This window comes from Oreochromis aureus, linkage group 9 (assembly GCF_013358895.1).
Source record: "Oreochromis aureus strain Israel breed Guangdong linkage group 9, ZZ_aureus, whole genome shotgun sequence".
Lineage (NCBI taxonomy): Eukaryota > Metazoa > Chordata > Actinopteri > Cichliformes > Cichlidae > Oreochromis > Oreochromis aureus.
In genome coordinates this window covers 25,066,290-25,083,454 of record NC_052950.1, presented here as the reverse complement: position 1 = coordinate 25,083,454, position 17,165 = coordinate 25,066,290, and the positions used below count along the sequence as shown (strand labels likewise).

The 17,165-nt window shown below is 40.9% G+C and overlaps 1 protein-coding gene across 1 annotated transcript in view; it reads left to right on the top strand.

The window, feature by feature from the left end:
• The first annotated feature begins 3,282 nt into the window (after positions 1-3,282).
• Positions 3,283-17,165, top strand: part of gpr158a (G protein-coupled receptor 158a) — an 88,302-nt gene continuing 74,419 nt past the window's right edge. The window contains exon 1 of the mRNA XM_031745785.2: positions 3,283-4,501. Within this exon, the coding sequence (XP_031601645.2) occupies positions 3,624-4,501 (878 nt within the window). The 5' untranslated portion in view covers positions 3,283-3,623. The remainder of the gene's footprint in view (positions 4,502-17,165) is intronic.

The window sequence follows — 17,165 nt, the reverse complement described above, 5'->3', positions numbered from 1 at the left end:
TAGTGCCCTGAAATACCATAACATAGATTTCAGAAGCAATCGGGACTCAAAAAAAATTGCAAAGCTGTCACAATAGTCCCCCCACCCCCCCACCCCCCTTACTTCATTTACTGCCATTCAAATGTCACATTATTCCAAACTGTCCATAATTAAGCTGCACCACAATTTCTCAGTTTCAGGAAATGGTGTTGGTGGCATATTCACCATAATGGCCTCCAACTGGCAGCGCATTAAAAGCAAGAACCCATGCAGATGGCTCACACCTCAAAAGGAAGCGTTATGTCCACCAAAGCTACCACCATCATCCTTGTGATCATGGCTGATGTTTAGCATTTTTCTATTGTTTCAATTGCATTCATTTGTAGCATTTTGCACAGAACTATAAACCGCTGCAGAGTTTCTAAAGGAAAACAGAAAGGAAATAACTTAATTATAGATATACTTTATGCTTGTTGCTGCAGATAGGTTAACATTTAGTGTGCATATAAACTTTAAATTTTAGAATGTAAATTGTGAGTATTCTTATTTGAAGACTCTCCAAAAAATAAAACAACACACTGAATTGGGACTTAAAAAGCAGATAAACTGAATAAAGTGGTTCTTACAGAATTTTCCACTCTAGGATAATGTGGAGTGAATGCTAATCAGGTTGCTCAGGATCAAGTGTTTTGTGTACAGCGGTGCTGTAACAGTAGCTGCCGGTTGTCTTGTTGTTGGCTCTTTACTTGCAGATATCAAGAGTTTAACAAAGAGGAAGAGAATCAAGGAGCCTTGGATTCAGCTTTACTCTAAGTGGAATTTAAGACCCCCCCCAAAAAAGGTCTTCGGGTTTTAACTTTCTGCATCTGCTGCACAGCTCTGTCACCCTCCGTCATGCCTGTCTTCCCTCGCCCTGCTTCCTAGACGAGATGCCTCTGGACTGCACAGCATGACATGAGATGGCCCTACACCCAGGAGAAAGGCAGAGATGGAGAGAGTGTGGGTGTACGTAAGAGCATCAACTGATAAGAAGAGGGATTGGAGATAACATAAAGAAACTCATCATGTTCCTCTTTTTCCTGCGTAGTAAAATCCCACATCTGTTAGTGCACTTTTACATGTCTAACACAAGTTTTTATCAGAATTTATAGAAAAAAAACAATATGTTGCCAGCAAAAAAATTCACTTATTCTCTCATAAAAAAAGTATCTAATTATATATTTAGTGATGCAACTGGGGTGTTACATACTAAAGCACTACTACTGTAGTACAGTAGTAGTGCTTTAGCAGGGTGCTTATTTGCACTTGAACCTCTGGTGAAAATGTTGTACCATAATGTTTTTCAAGGCTCTTAAAAAGTGGAGAAAATTAGAGGCAGGGGGGCACATTAATTTATATATTACATATTAAAGGCTTTTCATTCAACTTACATAACCAAAATGTGTATTTTTTCTAATTTCTTTCTGTTTTTCCATTTTTTTTAAATTTGTTTTACATTTTAGATCAGGAAAAGACTGAGAGGAATAGACTGAGGAACACACAGAGGAAATTGTCCAAAAATATATAGTTTTTACGGCTTGGGGACATTTTATTGGCCCTCAAAAGTTAAACACAGTTACCTTGTGGTCCAATAACAGGTTCTATGGACACATCAGGGCAAAGTGCACAATAATGTAGATTTTACGTGTAGGGAGGGACACAAGCTGACTCTTATACTGTAGCAAACCTGTATGAAAATGTACATACATCATTGGCTTTATTTGTCAGCAAGCAGAACAGATGTTTCTGCTTGACTGGTTGGTTGTCACCAAATGTGATGAAACAGCACCCTCCTCCTCCAGCTGAAGCTATTTTTGTACCTACAATTCAGTCATATCTCCTAAACTCATCAAATGTAGGTAAACACAAAGTTATTGTTTTAAACATACCAGCTGTATTTTAGAGGAACCAGTTTGAATCTTAGAACAAAAGAGTGATAAAATGTTGGAAAAGTCAGAACTTTTTCCCACCTGCTCTTACTTCCCTGCACGACTTTAAAAGGCCGACGTGAAGGTTAAGATTTGGTTTTAGCGTGACCATCAGAATTAAGCTGGGGTTTGTCAAAATAATGTGGACAGTGGAGTTTTGGACCGAAAGGCATGATAAAGCGGGCATGAATCTTTTTTAGACCATAAACAAAGTTCAAAAAACAAAGGAAATCCAAAAACCGCAGATCGCACAGTTGGAAACCTAATAGCTGAGCATGATGGATACATGCTGTGCCCCATACTGAAGGGAAGACAGGACTATTTATACACAGAGGGCTCCTTGGAAAGATTACTGCAGGCATGTAAACAACAATGAAACCAATCAGAAAACGTGCAATAATATATCAGATGAAAACAACAATTAAAAAAAAGAAAGTCTTAAGCCAACCCAGGCATCATCACAAGGGTTAAGTGAGCAGCACATTGTTGTTGTGGTTAAACTGAGATTGGAGGCTTGGCTTTAATTGCTATTGGAGAAAAACCTTTAGCCAAAACATGAGAACCGCTCATCCGAATGACTTCAAATTTGGTGGTGCACGTATTCATCTTTCCAACAATACACCAGCATATTTTAAAATGTGAAGGTCAGGTGAATTGTTGTGGAAGCAGGTGAAAATCAAAAAAACGCAGATAAATTATTAGTCAGAAGCATTTCAGCTTTCAGACCTGAAGGTAGCAGCCTATAGTAGATGACATGTTTTTAAATCCAGTCTGCATTTTGCTCCAAAAGTTTACAAGCATGAATCAAATTGGATGAAGTGTATTTAATAAAGCTTTCCCCTCACTGATGACAGAAAAACAATCTTAGTCTCCGTCAATTGATCTAAAATTAAGTGCTTAATTGTGATAAATCGGCTGAGGATGACTTTGTCTGTTTCAGCGTCGGACAGCTCCTTCAGTGCTTCATCGGTTTCAGCGCCGGACAGCTCCTTTACTGCTCCACCAAACACTGCTCCGAGATTGACAGAAGAAGCGGCCATACGCGGATCAATGGCACTCCTGGAGCCCCCGTGAGACGACGAAGACGACGGGCTTTGAAGGCGCACGGATCCTGATGTTGCTTCTTCGTGGCTTTTATGGGCCTGCTTAATGCTTGCTGTGGTCGGAAGAGGGCGGAGTGCGTTTGCCATCCAAGTGAGAAGCTCCTCGACTCGGTGCCTCCTAAAAAAAGCATATAAATATAATAATAACCGCCCCTTACCCCTCCCTCCTCCTCGTTTTGATTCAGTCTGTGTAGCCTACACGCAGAAGGAGAACGTCCGCGGCACAGCAAAGCCAACACAGTCTTGTCTACAGTGTGTGAAAGAGAGGGAGAGAGAGAGGTGGGGGGAAACAGCTGCAAGCGGATACTCAACATCAACAAGCTGTATGAGGCATCTGTGAGGAAGAAGAAGGCATTTGACGAGGGAAGGGGTTCCTGGTGGTTTTCCCTCTTTTTGTGATTTCAAGAACAGAGGCGTGGAGCTCAGAAGAATATGCTACAAGTGGTGAAGCGATGGTTTAGCGGGGCAATTTGATAGGTTCTCTGTTTTTTTTTTCTACAGCACACCCGCCCGACGACACTGTTAATTCCGAGCAGCAATCCCCCAAACATCTGTGGTCGCTCTCTGGAGGGAGATGGCTGTTTTCCGGCTGTCGCTGCTGCTGCAAGTTGGATTTGTGATCGGATCAAACCATAAATACGCGGAATGGTCAGGGCACGGGGAAGATATCGGGGCACGGGAGGCGATTCACGGCGCTCAGACGCACCGCTGGCAGCTGGCGCATCTCCGTGCGTCTCATCACGCTGCCGGGGAGACGGCGGAGCTGCCGCAGAAGACAGACGAGCTTCTCCCCAGGGTCGTCACGGCTTTCTTACACACCGGGGACTCGACCACCTTAAAGCATGCCAACTGCTCGCGAAAGTACGAGCTCACCTCTCTGCGGGGAAGGTCACACGCTACCCCGCATTACTCCATGAGCAGCGTGCTGGATACGGTGCTGCACGCCACAAACTTCCTCAACATGATCTTGCAAGCCAACAGGTCCAGGGAGCACAACCTCCGGCGAGACATTGAGTGGTACCACGCGTTAGTCAGGAGTATACTGGAAGGAGACGCCAAGATTCACCGGGCGGTTGTTACTTTTAGCGGGGATTCATCCTTCCCGGGGCCCTCGGTGCTTCTCCAAGCCACCAGGGCCGGCGGTGAAATAGTACTCCAAGACCTCTCCAGCATGGCCCACCGACATCTGCACAACCGCACGGCAGAGACAGAGTGGTACCACGAAATAAAAGACAGGAAGAACCCCAATTTCCATAAAAGACTGCTGAGCCAAGATTTCAGATCGGTGGACAATTCAGTGAAAAGAGGAGAGAGTTTTATTCCGGACAAGACGCACGTCAGATGGTCTGCGCCCTACTTGGAATGTGAGAATGGGAATTTTGTTCCCCGTTGGCTTTTGACCTTATCTGCTGCCTTCTATGGCCTGAAATCCAACCTGGCTCCTGAATTCAGGTAAGCACAGAGGGTCCAAACCTGAGCTATGATGTGGAGGAACACAATATATATGCAACACAAGCTCTAAAAGTGATTCATATATATATACTGTATATTGCTTTATTACCTTTTAAAACCACATTTCCAAAGCCTAACACAAAGGTGCAGCGTTTTCACTTTTTCAGCAGAACAATATAATCATGTAACAATTACTTTTTTGTCAACCTAAAGGTGCGCTCAGGTGAGCTTACCCTCCACTACATCTCCAAACCTATATAAAGCTTTATAAGGTGATCATACCTGCCTTACAGCTTCCCACTAGCCTCCTCTTGTTACGTGAGGGTGGGGGGGAGTTTCTTCTCTCCTCCAGTCTGACAAGACGGCGGGATGCTAAAAATAACCCAGGGTGTTACTGGATGTAACAGCGGTGGAAACCTCTGGCTGCAGGCCCTAATTCATTTTTCAAACTCACAGGGGATGCACTCAGGAAATGCCTTGTGCCCTTTCTTTTACCTTCTTCAAGAGAGGAGGCTGTTAAATCTGCAATGAGTTTCCGTAAGAAAAACAAGCTCAGCAGCATCAGCAGCAGCAGATGAGGATATTTGGTTGAATTTCTCCAAACCATAAAACCTCCTCGGCTGCAGCTTGATGGCATAATGTGCCATGTTTTATTCCAGCAATAGTGACATGCACTGAAAGAGTCAAGTGTTAAAGCTCCATAGGATCCCGACTAACATCTCCTCAATGAATATTTAATCCAGATCACTAGTTGTGTTTGTACTGCCTTCAATGAATCTTTAATTGATACACTCTAGTTGCTCACAGGCTGGCACGGATTGCAAATGAGCAAAAACCTGCAGTGATTATACTGTAATAGGCTATCAGCTACCTGGTGTTATCCCACACTAAATCCTCTCAGAGCAGCTTCACAGCAAAGCTCAGACTCCCACTAAAGCAACCTGAAGTCAAACCTGTCTGACACACCAACTCTAGTTTATTAGTGAAACCAGACTTTGTGTTTGGAGATCTTTTTTCCCCAAAGGATCTGAGTTAAAGACATTTTTATTAAACCAGTTCAGCTGAAGCTTTCTCCATAACCCACTGCAGGTGATGTATAGGTATTTGTATTGTGTGAAATCCCTGAAAAGCTCTCTGTAAAGAACAGTAAAGAAACAGGAGAGTAAAATCTAAACAAAAATATACAGTTAAGTGTTTCACCAATCAAAATATTTACATTTTAGTGCTTTTCTTGGTTCTTGGAGCATTGAAATCTTCTAAATATCTCCTCATATTCTTAAAGTGGTGTTTCAGACATTATTATAAGTTAAATATAAATATTAAAATGAAAAGTATAGTCTCCCTAAAAAAAAGAGGAGCTTTAAATATTCCAAAGTTAAAGCGCACAGGTTTGTGCTATTAAAGAATGGATTTAGTCTACTGGTTAACTCCACAGTTTTCAACTGCAGCGCTGTTTGTTGGTCTTAAACCAATGATGGACTTCATGCCACTCCAGACTGCCCTCATGTTGGTCTGCTGGATTTTCCACTCCAGTTTTCCCCTGTATTTGTCGATGTCCTCCTTGATGGATTTCTTTAGCGTACTTTAAGCTTCTCTCTCCTCCTCCATATTGCCAGCTCTGAAGGGCCTCATTTTCCTTTTAAGGAGTGCTTTGATGTCCTTTGTTACACATGATTTGTTGTTGTTCCTTTGGAATTATGGAGTCGGTGCAGAAATTTATGTTGACTGATCAATTTTACGTGCCCATTAATGTCCTCTCACTACGACTCACAGAGGGCTGGCCAATCATTCACCTCAGGGCGGCCTGCCAGGGCCACAAAAGCATCCTATGACCATCTCGTCACCATCCGTGTGGTCAGAGGCTGCTTCTTGACTAGAGAGACACAGTAGAGGGGTAGGTGAATCAGGTTGCGATATGAGCTACCAAGCAGGGTGAGGGGGGAGGAATAGTATTCATCCTTAACATTTGCAGACAGCAGATCTGTTGTTATTTCATCTCTCCTCTACAGGTCTGAACATAAATATGTGAGAATAGCCTTCTCTCAAAATTGGCAGGATCCTTTTATGCATGTTGCTTTTCTCATTAATACCAAGCCACATTAAATCAAACCACATCAGCAGTCGATGTGTAATCTTCAATTGTGTACTTTCAACTCCATTCAGTGAGTTTCAGATGAATTTTGCAGACCCAGGCTAGTGGTTTAACCCTGGTTTCAGTCTTCACTGGCTTCTTGCAGTGGCTTTGTATACACTGTGCAATGCAACTTGTGATAAAAGGGAAGATACATATTTCCAAAAGTGTTGAACTATCCCTTTAGTAATGAAGTCAATGCTCACCAAATCTCATCAGGTTACACTTTTGCCATGAGAGGGTCTCAAAGACTGCATCAAATGTGTGCGGATTCAACCTGAAATAAAACATTGTAAGTTAAATATAACAGGACACATGGAGATGAGATAAATAGTCCTAGGAAAAATATTGCAGTAGAACTTTTAAACCTCTCAGTACCCTTTCTATCTGATTTCCTTCTCTCTCTCCTGTTGACCCAAATGTTAGAAAGAAATTTAAATTGTTAACAAAGAACATGCTGTTCTCATTAATCACTGGCGCAGTCTTGAAAACCCTGATAGTCACGGCTTGGTTCATGTGTACCACTTGGCTTTGAAATACATATTTTGCACAGTCAAACTCTTCTTTTTTTCCACGTTGTCGTGCCCTTTTTCCAGACCTCGTTTGTTTCTTTCCTCACAGCCGTCTTTCTGACGCTCGTATCAGAGTAGCAGGCGGCTCACCCTGCATCCTCCCAGCGCCTCAGCAGCCTGCCAGATAAGAAACAGGAGAGGAAGGGAAGTGCTGGCTAATATAGCTGCCTCAGACATCAGTTCTCCTCCGCTTCCCCTCCAGATGAATACACAATCAATACAACAATGAATTAATAATGAAAGATGTAGAACAACAACCCTGCACGGGCTGTCTTTATTTCCAGCCTCAGTCACTTCCTCTTTGGGGTGATGATGTTGCAAGAAGCAAGGTGACTTGTTTGGACTCTTTCGTGCCTCTGGCATATGGAAATTAACGCAAACCGAGACTACTCCCCCCACCTCGCCCTTTTTGTTTGTTGAACGCGCAGGTGCTAAACAACTTATGTGACTTGTCAGAGCAGAAGTGTGCGGACGTGCGTTTGCGATAGATCGACCTGTTGTTTCTGCAAAGGTGCAAGAAATCGCACCTCTCACACTTCGTATCTTTCCTTTCCAGTCTGTCTCTTCAGCTGCACTCAAAGCACAGGGGAGACAGCTTAGCCCGCACAGAGAGGACTGGCTGTTTCCAAGTGTGCAGTGTGTATCAGTGTGTGTGTGAGTGTGTGAATGCCATTGTTGAAGGTTCAGACATTCTTCAGGATGACACTTTGTAGTCCTAATTGGCAGATCACTCTAACTTCAGATAGAAACTCATGACAGCAGAGGCACAAATAAAGAAAAAAGTGTTAGAACAAACAAGAGAAAGTAAGGGAAGGAAAGTGAGGCAGGCGCATTACTTCAAGCTCACCTTTCACAACACAGACCTTAATTGCTTTGAGGCTGGAGCTCAGGCAGTTTCGCCGGCAGCAGCAGGAATAAGGGAGATTAAATGAAGCTGAAAAGCAAAACTAAATGGTGAAAAGTATGCATTTTCAGCTTATCTCTCCAAAAGGCCAAATAGGTTCTAACTATATGCAGGATCCTCTACGTTTTTGCTTTGCCTCTCATTTTACTATTCATGCAGCTCTGTCTGGACAGCCCGAGTGCTTTGTGATACCCAGCGTCTAACAGAGTGGGAGGCCTGGAGCTCCACGAGGAGCCAGCAGCATCTGCTTCCATGGACTCCATCCAGAAACAAATAGGAAGAAAACCCCACAATTCCCGAGGCTAAATGCAATAATGTTTGATGCTAAACTGAGATGAAAGGTGGTAGGAGTGAAAAAAAAATGCATCCAAGAGGTAAATTAGATTTGCAGCTAAGCATACCAGCAAAGAGAAATCTAAACTGTACACACAGAAGGAAGCTTTTAAACCCGATGAGCAAAAAACGAGTCCGACCTTGTAGATTTTCCATTGAGTGCGACCTGGAGGAAGCAGGGGTTAAATATCCCCGAGGCGCTGCTTCTCTTACTGCTGACGTCAGTGGGACTCCGCTGCTCAGTAAGGTGGCCTGTCAAAGCCTTCAGCCAGTAAATGTCAACATTAAGGAAAATCGAGCTACTCAGGTTGGATTTTTTTGCTAATAACTATGTAAGGTTATCATTTATAACCTGGTCTAACAGAGTAAGAACAGAGTGCTGTGCTGCGTTTGGAGAATTTATAAAGATTTGGATTGTTGTTAGATTCCGTAAATTGACAAAAATACAGGAACGTATTACGTAAGATAACTTCTAATAAACATGACAATTACAATGAGAACATAACCCTCAGCGAAGACGACAAATAGAAGGAACTGCAGCTTTAGGATAGGTGATATGTAATACACAGAAGTGCTGCAGCTGGTCCTTTTCCATGGAAGAATCACTCCAGTTTCATCTTGTCCGTCAGGAAAATGTTCATGTTTGTACAATTTGGTATATATTTTTACACAGAAATGAAAAGTACCCAGAACTGAGTGCTTAATTCAGCAAATCTGTACTGTTGCTCAAATGCTTTATGATCATTTATCATCATTTATTCATGATGGCTAACATACCTCCTTCTGACTTTGGGTTTGGTCATTGGAAGAAGGGTTTTAAAGGGGCAGTTCACTGCAAAAATTATCAAACTATTCCTGCAGTGTTATGAATCTAGATTGCTTTGGTGTGAATTGCACAGTTATGGAGAAATAGGAGAATTACATGGCACTGGTGGTAGTCAATTAACCAAAAATACATTTAGAAAAACTCAGCAGCAATGTCTCTTTCCAAAAATTATGACTTGGTTAGTTTAAAAACAAAAAAAAGGATGTGGACAGTAGAAAAAATAGTTCCTATATTCAACCTGCAACAGTCGTGATTTATGGAAAGAGACGTTGCAGCTGTATTTTGTTGTTATTGCTTTAAGCACCACAAGGCAAGTGTCATTTACTTCCATTATATTCAAGAGAAGGTAGACATCTCTACAGCAAATATATTTCCAAAACTGGGAACTCACACCAAAACAATCTAGATGGATAAACAGCGCTACAAGCCAGAGGGAGAAAAATTGGATTTTGGGGTGAACTTTCCCTTTAATGACATGAGTGTACCAACTATAAGAGAAAGTGCCAGCACTCTGAAGAAGAAGCAGTCTTTATTTGCTTTCTGTCACAGCCACTTCCCCACAGGCGCTGTGTCTTTTTTGATGACCAGAGACAGGACTCAATAAAATAACCCAGGTTGCACTGAAATGATGGTAGACAAGCAGCATCGTGCCCGGCGGCTCGACTCACATTTTCTACGTGTCCTGTCAGCTTAATGCATTTCCATCACGTAAGAGACATTTTCCTTGAGAAAGCTGCACGGGTTCCTGCATTGTGATGGTTCCATGGCATAATGCACAAATTGTGCCCTTCTAAAAGGACAGCACCGTGTTCTTGTCGAGACCCGGAATAGGGGAAATGTGCATGCAAGTTCATGCAGGGTTGCAGCTCCTTCGGCTACACTGCTAAAGGATGACTTTTACGCTTTTGTGTTTTCCTCTCTTTTGCATTCTTTGGTTTAAGGGAATGTTTTGCTTCAGTTCCAGACAGTATGTGAATACTTCCATCATTCAGAGTTGCACTTTGTTACATGTGGCACAGGTCTGCTCAAGATGTGTTATGTAAAAATACTCAAAATATTTACCTACATTAGGTGAGGGTGCCACGTGGATAGAGCATGCAGAAGGTACATGTACAGCATGCCCACCGATTAAGTCTTTGGACTTTAACCTCAACAAAATAATCAAACACTGATTTTTTGCTAGGGAACTGGCAGGTTAAGTGTCATTTAATTTACAAGCACCAGTGTCAGCTTCATAACAAGCATCCGACAATGTGTATAGATGCGCTGTGGAGTATTTATTTTATATTTATATAAAATAAATAGTATTTATTAACCGTTACCAATGCTTTATCAATAAAACTTGCAACTGTACAATAACTATCCAGATAACTGTCTATAAAGCAATTTTAAAACAATCAGTAAACTATTTTAAACTATTGTTTTATTATTTGTTAAAGGTCAAAAACATGAGCTAAAGTGAACTATTATTTAATGAACTATTAATTTACTCTTCAATAGTTACTATAAAGGATTACCCCTTTAATGAGTGACATGCTTACGGTTTGGAGCTATGATCACTAGCTTCTTAGCTAACTAAATGGTGAAGGGATAGCGTCTACACATCTGAAATAAGGTGCTTTATGAATTTATGGTACCTTCAAATTGGGTTGTATTTACCATGAGAAGGGTAGATATTGGAACCCAAATTCTTGTGTCTTGAGATTGACCTTGGATTTTTTGGCAACAGTTAGCTGTGCTAAGCTATTAAATCTTGGATAAGTCTGTCTACAGAGGCAGTAGGCAGTGGAGAGCATAAATGAGATCTTCTAGAACGTGAATAGAAAGTGAATAACGTTCTGCAACTTCAAGTCACTACAGGCAAATTAACTGCTGATGATGAGAAGTGGGCAGTACCTGAGATAAACCTTTCACAACTTTAAGGTGAGTAACTGAAGCAAATGCCAACATGAGAGAAGAACAATGCTCGTTGACATATTACTTGGTAGAACAAATGTGAGAGGATCACATAGGCAACCACAGCCTGGAATGGCGCCATCAACTTCAAAGCAGCGTGTGATAAGTAAATCGTTTCCAGTGTGTACACAGCTTAATGGGTCATTTTAGTCTGCTGGTAAGTGGTTGCTAGGCAACATGATGAGGCTATAATACATCATGCATAGTGAAATTTTTGTGGGTGTAAAAGAGATGTTATTTTGTGAAATTAAATTAGATTAAATTTATATAGGCCCAAATCACAATAATCATTGCCTCAAGGTGCTTTATATTGTGAGGTAAAGACCCAATGAAACTCCAACAGTTAGAGAACTCCATATGAACAAGCACTTTGGCGACTGTGGGAAGGAAAAAGGTTCTTTTAACAGGAAGAAGCCTCCAGGGGCAACAATCTGCCATGACCTGTTGGGGATGAGAGGAAAAGGAAGAGAGCAGAAGGAGAAGGGCCTTCTTAAATCTTCTTATCATCTTAAAATGATAGCGTTTTTTTAAGGTCTTGTACTTGGATGAACACTACAAATAGGCCATTTTAGCCAATTGGTAGGTGGTTACTAGGGAACATGATGACATCATAATATCTGATATGTATAAGAACCTTTATGGGTCTAAACTGTACCCATGTGCCAAATGTAATTGCTCAGCTTGTGATTGTGTAGGAGGAGCTTGTAGTAAACATTTTAAATGTTAACCCTGCACAAAGAAAAGAAGGGACTTAAATATATTAAATATGTTTTTTTATTCTTTACACAGTTAAAAAAAATGACTGAAAAAGTGTCGTGACTAAAAAAATGTTAGCTAGCAGTTAAACATGCTCAAACAAAGAAATTTTAGTATTTGAAAGAATAGGAGTGAAAAAATAAGAGCATGTAGGAAACTGAGAAATTAGCTGTAACTATAAATTAAAGACTTAAGCAGGGATGTCGAACTCCAGGCCTCGAGGGCCGGAGTCCTGCAGGTTTTAGATCTCACCCTGGGTCAGCACACCTGAATCAAATGATTAGTTCATTACCAGACCTCTGGAGAACTTCAAGACATGTTGAGGAGGTCATTTAGCCTTTAAATCAGCCGTGATGGATCAAGGTTACATCTAAAACTTGCAGGACACCGGCCCTCGAGGCCTGGAGTTCAACACCTGTGACTTAAGGTATCGCAGTGCTTATATGAACACTTACACCAGACAGCTGTTAAGTATAAGTAACATTTCACATTTGGTATTCTATCAATGTCACATTTTTTTAACATGACTAAACATTTTTTTTTTAAAAGTAGGTTTGTTTTAGGTCTGTGTAAGGGGCTAAACTAGCTAAAGTTTTTATTCATTCCAGCATCCTCTCCTGTGACTAAACAGGCTAATCAGTTTCAGAGTCTATTTTCTGCTTTGAGACCTACAGCTCAAAGCGTATGAAATTCAGTGTTCACTGATGAATACATCTAAGACTGACTTGTAACAAAGAGGACACAGGCAGGCCTTCAATGCAAGCATCTTTTGATGAATATCCTTTTCTGAATATAAGCTATTATGCAGATATATCTACAGTCAGCTTCTTAATGTTTGTGTAGCTAACATCAGCTCAGAAAGAGTCAGTCAGAACGACCGGAGCGCCTGCTGGTGGGATGCTCCTCTCTTTGCTGGCCTGGCCTTTAGACCCACAAAGAATAGAGGATGAAAGGAGGAAGCACTCTGTTTCCTTGGGCACCACTATCTCTTGCTCTCTGTGATAATCCTGTATTTATGCCCGAGGGCCTTGATGGCCACCATGATGGCTCTGCCACATGCTTCTCATTGCCGCTCTCAATTACCACCCAGTCTTTGTGCAGCACATATCCAGTCAACACCACCGTTTCCAACTCTGCACACTTGCTCTTTTTTCATTTCTTCTTTCCCCCCCCAAAAGCCATTTTATACACCATATGTCCTCTTTGACTGGGAAGCTAAAGGTTGCCTGGGGAGTTGGGAGTAGAAGGGGAAAAAAAGAGAAGCCGACTGCAGACTATTTTCCTCTTTGTGCAGACTCACTTTTCAAATGCAAAACCTAAGCAAATGTTAATACTTGAGCTGCCACTGAAACTAACAGTTTCATGAATCCTCCATCACAAAAAAATCGGCGTATTCTTGTGCGTCTGCTGTGTCTCAGTGCAACATTTCCAATCCTTATTACATAACAGAGAATTGGAGGTAATTTCTCACACGAAACAACCAGCAGTGCAGGAGAAAGCAGCGAGGTCAGTTTGCCCCAAGGCAGGACCAGAGCAGCAGTTATTAATAACAGAGGTACAGCCAAAGAGAGCATTGCACTCACCTGGTGTCCACTGGAAACTGGGAATAGTAAACCGCCTCTTATACACCTGGAGAACATGCCAGAGCAGCAGTATTTGTGTATGCGTGTGCATTATTATTTTTTATTGCTATTTTGATAACATGTATATTTTTTTTATTTATTTATTTTTTTGGACAAATAACTAGTCTATTCATGCACAGGGAAACACCAGTGCAACACATCCCCAAGTTTTAGCTGCTTGTTTTGACCCTGGAGCTTTTACTTACTATGCTAAATAAGTGATAACACTCTAGCATGGATTACCAGATGGACAAAGACTGCCGTAGGCCTGCAGAGCCTCCGCAATGTCTCATGCTGTGTGTCAGTTGTGGTAATTTGATTTGTTTGGAATCCCGGCATTAAATGAAACCATCAAGGCTTGTAGATGGCCTTAGCATTATCACCTGTCATGTTTACCAGTAACAGTTTATGTAGCCAGATTCCCTAAATAAATTTGAATTATCTACATTATGGACTTCAGTTTGACTTAGTTTAGCTTACCCCACTACCTACAAGGATATGCACCTGTCTTACTTTATGAAAATGGAGGGAGGGATAGTTAATTTCTTAATATTAGGTCAAAATAGATTTGGTTGTTGTGATACAACATTAGATATTATGTTTGGAACAGTAACTTATTCTAAGGGTTGCTTTAGCAATGTGTAGTAATATTCCCTCCTGTTTATTTTTCACATTTCTTTGATTTTCTTTTTCATTTCATGTTCTATTGTCTCAACTGACTCTGTGTGTGTGTGTGTGCTGAAGAACTCTTGTGTTCGAGGACTCAGATGCAGGAAACCGGGACACAATGGGAATCTTTCATCCAAAACGGGCAGTGCTCTCGCAGTGAAGAAGTCAGTGAAGCGACTATTTCCAGCAAAGGACTTACAAAAGTCCAGAAACAAGCAAAGGTCATACATGAGGAAGAGATTTAACATGAGAAAGGGGGAACTGAAGGATAGCTAATGTTGTACATACTGGGTTTCAAAGTCAGCCAACCAAAAATTAAGTATTGTCTGGCTCTGTTTGAATTGTCCAGTTTTTCACTCATATGGTGTTTGGACTAACTAGAAAACAAGTGCAGACAGCTGATGATAGGTTTGCTCCAGATATCTGTCACTAAAACAATAGCAGAACATCTGCATCATACTTGGGGCCAGGGATATCTCACCGTTGCTATTTCTGAATGATTGCAGAGTGCAATTGAAACTTATCTCCCCACAGCATTTAAATAAAAATGATAAGAACTGTGTCTGCTCACAAAAGCATAATAGAACCTGCGTGGTGCGTGTGATGATTTTGTAGTGCACTACAGTGGAAGTTTACAGATGAGATTTTGAGCACCACTATAAAATGGTGTGGGCATGATATAGGGCACTATATGGTTTACAGGTGGACAGTTTAAACACACAGATGGAAATAATAAGACTGTAAGCCGGTTACAGAGGAGGGTCCTGTGATGAAGCTGCTAATTCCACCTGTGTTTTCTTCTGCTATGATATTCTGAAATATCCACAGTTTTTTTTTAACGCTTAATATAGATCAGTAAATTTTGCCTTTCCTTTGGTACCTGCTGCTTCTCCCCCTTTCAGTTTGTCACAGGTGCAGTTTGTTTTATTGCATTCTGTCATTGCTTTTTTTTTTTTTGGTAAATTACATAAGCCATGAACTCTGTCTTTTATTCTCCCCAAAAAGTGATACGTCAACATTGACAGCGTCTTCTGCCACCTGCTGTTTTGTGTATTGTTTAGTTACAGTAAGACATGGTTCAACCAAGGTGTTACTATGGAAACCACACTTTTGCCTGGTCTCAAAACTCAGCAGTATGGGACAAGGTGTTTGTATGAGTTCCAGCTCATGTGAGCACAGAGTATGCCAACTGCCATCTAGGACTGGGTTGCTAATGCATGAAGCCATAACTAATTTTAAATTAGTCATCAGTCTAAACTACATAGAGATCTATAAACTTTGTAATATATCATATTATTTAGTTAGTTTAGTCTGTTACTGTTACTGTGTTGGAGCAACTGTAACCCACATATTTTCCTTAAGGATTATTAAAGTATTCTGATTCTGATTCTGATCATTAGGAGTTGGTGCACCTCTATTGTATGATATGACGGAAACCCCAGAATCGTACCAAATATCTGATCAAGTACTCTTTTACATACATGTTTGTCATCTGTCAAAATGCCTTATTATTAACGTTACATTACAAAAACAGGTTGAATAAGATGTGAAGAGGATTGTTCATTTAAAAACAGGCTGCAGATAACAGTGTTCTCCAGACCATGACACTTTAACAAAGTGGCACCAGGGGCTAAATGCATTAACAAATCATTGGGCAGTAATTAAAACCTTAATAGCCAATGATCATTAGTTGAAACTTTCATCATGTACACCCTGAAACAGATCTCAGTCATGAATCACCAATCAGCCACAACACTAAAACAGATGAGGTGAATAGCTTTGCCAGCATAGCTTCAGCCAATTAAAATTTAAAGACAAATTCTGACGTGTAGACAACTGAGGTGTAGAGCACACCCAAAAGGTCTTGTGGAGTATCTTTGCTATAAAGTGATTGTAGCTCAGGAGGTAGAGCAGGTCATACACTAACTGAAAGGTTTGTGGCTCGACCCCTGGCTGCTCCAATCTGCATGCCAAAGTACCCTTGAGCAAGATACTGAACTGTATGTAAATGTCTTGAAAACAGTGCTTGTATGAATGAGGCAAGTAGGATAAGGTTTGTAGAGTAGAAAACCCTATTTAAGAACCAGTCCATTTACCAAGTGGAGCCAGACACAGCATCGGTGTTGCGCTGATACACATGGGAAATAAGCTTGTAAAATAAGATAATGAAATTAAAAAAAAGTTAAAGATACAAATATGAACTACATGTGCACTCTACAAGTAGATGTAATAAACTGTTTTAGCAAATGATAAATAAATCAGTGTTTATATGAAGTCAGATGTAATTTGTTGTTATGTGTTTTTATGCATGCACAATATACATCAAAACTAAGACGTAATGGCTGAAACTGCGGTTGTCACAATTCATCTGGCTAAGCTTGGTTCCCAATATTTATGTAGATTTTACTGACTAATATTAACTACTTAAGCATGACTGTGTGCACTCGCACTTCATAGCGATGATTTTCCTGATGGAAGAGGCGTACTGTCGCACTTCAAACTTTCTTCAGGAATGGTTAGAAGACCATGACAAAGATTTGAAGAGGTTAACTTCTCAGACCACCACACCATACAACTTTCAGGACTTAAAAACATCTACTGTGAAGGTTTGGTGCCTGATACTACAGAAGAAAGTCAGAGGTGTTGTAGATTTCATTGATGGGGTCATAGTTATTTTGGTGGAATTAGGGGGATTTCTATTAGGCAAGTTGTCTCAATTCTCTGATGAGAAGCTCAGGAGGAAGAATGAGGCATTTACTAATCATTAAGTTAGTGGTTGAACATTGGCTCCTATAATGCATGTTCTTGATCTTGCAAATGAGCCAAGCTTTGGTGTCATTTTGGCTGATTGTGCACCACTCAGTTTTTGTAACCTCTGACGTTTTGCTGTAGGTA